Source organism: Salvelinus fontinalis, chromosome 40 (assembly GCF_029448725.1).
Source record: "Salvelinus fontinalis isolate EN_2023a chromosome 40, ASM2944872v1, whole genome shotgun sequence".
Taxonomy (NCBI): Eukaryota; Metazoa; Chordata; class Actinopteri; order Salmoniformes; family Salmonidae; genus Salvelinus; species Salvelinus fontinalis.
The window spans coordinates 10,441,584-10,446,958 of record NC_074704.1 but is presented as its reverse complement, the minus strand read 5'-3'; the positions used below and the strand labels follow the sequence as shown (position 1 = coordinate 10,446,958).

The window sequence follows — 5,375 nt, the reverse complement described above, 5'->3', positions numbered from 1 at the left end:
AATATCTATAGCATCAGAACGGTTTGGCCAACAAACTAGGACCATTGCGGAAAATTGACTCCCGAACATAGTTACGTTTCCCTCTGACCCCACAATTGTAAGACGCATCTGAAGGTAACCCAAACAAACAGAAGTATGGAGGTAGATGTGCCAACAGGGGTTTCAGTGCCCAAAATAACATTTGAGCCATCACCTAGATATGGAACAGACACTGCTAAACTGATTTGACTTTGCCATGTGGTGTGGGCTATAGTATAAGGCCAAATACAAGTTTTAAACCAAAAGGTCACTCAATTCTAATAGCTAAATGAGCCATGGTCTGACCATCTAAAACCAGTTCCCTGTATGTTAAATTACTCACCAACAGCTTAGACTGGTTGAAGACAGTCTCACTGTATACAATGCATGCCTACATCTAAAGTACGAACATATGAGGAATGTCTGACAAATCACCCCTTGACAAATGCTTTTATGTAGACCCAAGCTTTTATTTTGAACCAGTAGCGAAGGTGAAAAGATTTGAAAACCAAAGAATTAACTGAACATTAGTCATTTTTACTACAGACTGCACACCACCTGTTCTCAGCAAGCATTGGACATGAGAACCAATATCTCAAAGAGACAAGGCATTTTTGAAAGTAAAACTGTTTATGGATCCCATCATGCTAGAGCAGCAAGAGCACCAGCAACTTCCTGGTTGAAACAAAAGCAGAAAGAACTGCAGTGTCAGCAACACAGAATGTTAAGTAACCTATGTCAAAAACAATTCTCACCATTAGAGCTTCTAGAGGATGAATCCATTACATTTTCCTGTTGATAGATATATGGTTAGTACAAAGGACTTCAAATTCAGAGAGCAAAGTTCAGAGCAGGTTAAAGTTATCCATTACCTTGCAGAAAGCTTCACTAGTGGTGGATATATGCTTGGTGCACCAATGCCAACATACCTGTCCTTGGGAGAATCTCCACTGTCAACAGGCATAGCCTCCCTAGGAGTGTAGCGGGTTTGGGAGAAGACAGTTCTGCCATTCTTGTAGTGCGATTCGGAACGGTAGGAATAGATTGGGATGACACCCGACTGTTCAACGATGCTGGCCTGAGAGCTAGCAGAGGCACTATTTTCAGTGCTTTCGTAGTGCTTCTGCTGAGACATTGGGGCCAGTTGTTTCTGGGGCATTTGAGCTACATGCCATAATTGCTGAGGCATGGGGGTCAGTTGCTGCTGTGGCACAGCAGTGTGTTGCTTCCGCTGCTGGGATCTTTGAGCTGGATTCCTCACTTGCTGGTGTATGGTGGCCAGTTGGTTCTGCTGCGGTCCAGCAGCCGGTTGCTTCTGCGGTATTTGAGCTGGGTGGCACTCTTGCTGAGGCATGTCGGTCAGTTGCTTCTGCGGTAGAGGCATGGAGGCCGGATGCTGCTGGAACATTTGAGCTGGATACCACACTTGCTGGGGTACGGCGGTCGGTTGCTCCTGCGGTAGAGGCGTGGCTTCCGGTTGCTTCTGCTGCTGGGGAAATTGAGCTGGATGCCACACTTGCTGACGCGTCTGCGGCATGGCGGTCAGTGCAGCGACTTGTTTCTTATGGACCATTCTACCTGGATACCACATGTCTTGAGGCTTCTGCACCAAATGCCACACTTGCTGAAGCATGGCAGCCGGTTGCTTATGCTGCTGGGGCATTTGAACCGTTTGCCACAGTTGTTGGGGTATGGCAGTCAGTTCTTTCTGCGGTAGATGCATAGGGGCTGGTTGCTTCTGCTCCTGGGGAAATTGAGCTGGATGCCACACTTGCTGGGGTGGCTGGGGCATGGCGGTTGGTTGAATTTGCTGCTGAGGTTCAGTAGCTGGTTGATTTTGCTGCTGATGCATTTGAGCTGGATGCCACACTTGCGGGGGCATAGTGGCCTGTAGCTTCTGCGGTTGAGGCATTGGGGCTGGTTGCTTCTGCAGCATGGTGGCCAGTTGTTTCTGCTGCTGGGGCATTTGAGCTGGATACCATGCTTGCTGGAGCATAGCTGTTGGTTGTTCCTGCAGTATAGGCATTGGGGTCAGTTGCTGCTGGGGCATTTGGGCTGGATACATCTCTTGCTGGGGCATAGTGGTCAGTTGCTTCTGCGGCAGAGGCATGGAGGCCAGATGCTTCTGGGGCATTTGAGCTGGAAACCTCACTTGCTGGGGTATGTTGGCCGGTTCCTGTTGCTGCTGGGGCATGTGCACAGGATGCAACTCCTGCTGCTGAGGTTCAGCAGCCGGTTGCTTGTGCAGCTGGGGCATTTGAGCTGGAGACCACACTTGCTGGGCCAAAACGTTAGGTTGCTTCTGGGGCATTTGAGCTGGATACCACACTTGCCGAGGTTGCTGGGGTAAGGCAGTCAGTTCCTTCTGCGGTAAAGGCATTGGGGCTGGTTGCTTTTGCTCCTGGGGAAATTGAGCTGGATGCCACACTTCCTGAGGTAGCTGGGGCATGGCGGTAGGTTCAATTTTCTGCTGAGATTCAGTGGCCGGTTGCTTCTGCAGCTGGGGCTTTTGAGCTGGATACCATGGTTGCTGGAGCATGGCGGTCGGTTGCTGCAGTGGTATGGTGGCCGGTTCCTGTTGCTGCTGGGGCATGTGCACAGGATGCAACTCCTGCTGCTGAGGTTCAGCAGCCGGTTGCTTGTGCAGCTGGGGCATTTGAGCTGGAGACCACACTTGCTGGGCCAAAACGTTAGGTTGCTTCTGGGGCATTTGAGCTGGATACCACACTTGCCTAGGTTGCTGGGGTAAGGCAGTCAGTTCCTTCTGCGGTAAAGGCATTGGGGCTGGTTGCTTTTGCTCCTGGGGAAATTGAGCTGGATGCCACACTTCCTGAGGTAGCTGGGGCATGGCGGTAGGTTCAATTTTCTGCTGAGATTCAGCGGCCGGTTGCTTCTGCAGCTGGGGCTTTTGAGCTGGATACCATGGTTGCTGGAGCATGGCGGTCGGTTGCTGCAGTGGTATGGTGGCCGGTTTCAGTTGCTGCTGGGGCATGTGCACAGGATGCAACTCCTGCTGCTGAGGTTCAGCAGCCGGTTGCTTGTGCAGCTGGGGCATTTGAGCTGGAGACCACACTTGCTGGGCCAAGGCGGTCAGTTGCTTCTGCTGCTGAGGTTCAGCGGTTGGTTGCTTCTGGGGCATTTGAGCTGGATACCACATTTGCTGAGGTTGCTGGGGTATGGCAGTCAGTTCCTTCTGCGGTAAAAGCATTAGGGCTGGTTGCTTCTGTTGCTGGGGATTTTGAGCTGGATGCCACTCTTGCTGAGGCATGGCAGTCAATTCCTTCTGCGGCAGAGGCATGGAGGCCAGATGCTTCTGGGGCATTTGAGCTGGATACCTCACTTGCTGGGGTATGTTGGCCGGTTCCTGTTGCTGCTGGGGCATGTGCACAGGTTGCAACAATTGCTGTGTTATGGTGGCCGGTTCCTTCTGCTGCTGGGGACATTGAGCTGAAGTCCACACTTGCTGGGCCAAAACGTTAGGTTGCTGCTGGGGATTTTGAGCTGGATGCCACTCTTGCTGAGACATGGCGGTCAGTTCCTTCTGCCGCTGAGTTGCAGTGGCTTGCTTCTGGACCATTTTAGCTGGATACCACACGTCATGAGGCTGCTTGGGTATAGGGGCCGGTTGCCACACTTGCTGAAGCATGGCAGCCGGTTGCTTATTCTGATGGGGCATTTGTGCGGATTGCCACAAGTGTGGTGGAATGGTGGTCAGTTCATTCTGCAGTTGACGCATAGGGACTGGTTGCTCCTGGGGAAATTGAGCTGGATGCCACACTTGCTGAGGCTGGGGCATGGCGGTCAGTTCAATCTGCTGCAGAGGTTCAGCGGCCGGTTGCTTCTGCTGCTGGGGCTTTTGAGCTGGATATAACACTTTCTGGGGCATGGCAGTCAGTTTCTTCAGCAGTATTTGAGCTGGATGCAACACTTGCTGAGGTTGCTGGGTTATGACTGCCGGTTCTTTCTGCTGCTGAGGTTTAGTAGCTGGTTGCTTTTGCTGCTGGGGCAATTGAGCTGGATGCCACACTTGCTGGTGCATGGTGGCCGGTTGCTTCTGCGGTGGAGGCATTGGGGCTGGTTGCTTCTGGGGCATGGTGGTCAGTTCCTTCTGCTGCTGAGGACCAGTAGCTGGTTGCTTTTGCTGCTGGGGAATTTTAACTGTATACCACACTTGCTGAGGTAACTGGGGTATGGAGGCCTGTTCCTTCTTATGCTGAAGTACAGTAGCTGGTTGATTCTGGGGTATTTGAGCTGGATATAACACTGCTTGAGGCTGCTCAGGATAACTGTCCGGTAGAGTCTGCTGTTGGATCATGGCGGCGTGTTGCTTTTCCTGCTGGGGCATTTGAGCTGGATACCACATTTTCTGAGGTCCCTGGGGCATGGGGGCTAGTTGCTTTTGCAAGATGGCGGCCAGATGTTTCTGTTGCTCTTCGGTTAGCTGCGCTTGCAAGGGAGCTGTTGGAGAGTTGTAATTACCATATCCTTTAGACCTAAGTGAGCCTGCATCAAGCCATGCTGCATCAGAACCTGGTGCAGGATACCCATCACCTAGGTTAGAAGAAAGTAAAGTAAAATGCCAGCCTTTGAAGTTATTGGATCAACACTGCTACTTGAAATGAATGTGTAGAAACTCACTTGATGTAGAACAGGTTATCCCGCCAATTAGCAGGCAACAAAGCCAAGAAACTCTTAGGAAAAAAGAAAGTCTGTTATAAACAAAGCTACCTGTAACACCTGAAGGACAAGGGAAACTAGATCAATACTTTAAAAACCTACCTGAAAGCGATTCCAATCATCACAGCCATTTTGCGTCTCAAAACCATCCCAGTAATCAGAACAAATGGCCGGTATAAGCCCTAGCATAATATCCCTTTTGCTGTACCTGGCAAACTTTTTGGTTGCTCCTTTTACACAAATCACAGATCCTTCTAATGTCATTGGCTAATTAAGGACAGCTGTAAGCCCCTGAACTACATTTGATTCCTAATTACAAATTGACCCCTAAATCCTACACCCTGGCCTAAACACTTCTGTGAATCAGAAATGATTGAATAGGGATAAGCAATATGGCCACAATTGCATCCAGCCTATCAGAAGGCAAGGTGAAGCAATTTCCATATTGCTTTAACCTATCTGATCGTTTCAAATGCCCATAAGTGACTAAGTGGTAGGTGTAGGGGCTAGGGGTTGATTTGGAATTCAGAATTTACTCAGGTGTGGTTGATTCTCTAATTGAGTTCCTGACAGGTTTGACAGCCCTTACTCTAAAGCACACTTCAAACTCATTACACGGAGGACTGAGTGTCTGTGGGTTTTCGTTCCTTCCTTGTACTTGATTGCTGAATTAAGGCACT

General features: G+C 50.0%; 1 protein-coding gene across 2 annotated transcripts; it reads right to left on the bottom strand.

Moving 5' to 3' along the window:
* Positions 1–473: 473 nt before the first annotated feature.
* On the bottom strand, positions 474–4,901 carry LOC129839592 (uncharacterized). 2 transcript variants are annotated; one of them, XM_055907133.1, is made up of 5 exons: positions 4,798–4,901; positions 4,657–4,709; positions 948–4,569; positions 774–810; positions 474–693 (listed from the first exon to the last, which is right to left on the bottom strand). In XM_055907133.1, exons 1-4 carry the CDS (start codon positions 4,842–4,844, stop codon positions 801–803), a joined length of 3,732 nt encoding a protein of 1,243 aa, XP_055763108.1. In that variant the 5' UTR covers positions 4,845–4,901; the 3' UTR covers positions 474–693; positions 774–800. The 2 variants fall into 2 exon arrangements, with proteins under 2 accessions (XP_055763108.1, XP_055763107.1); XM_055907132.1 differs by lacking the exons at positions 474–693; positions 774–810 and having other exon boundaries at positions 818–4,569.
* Between the last annotated feature and the right edge of the window lie 474 nt (positions 4,902–5,375).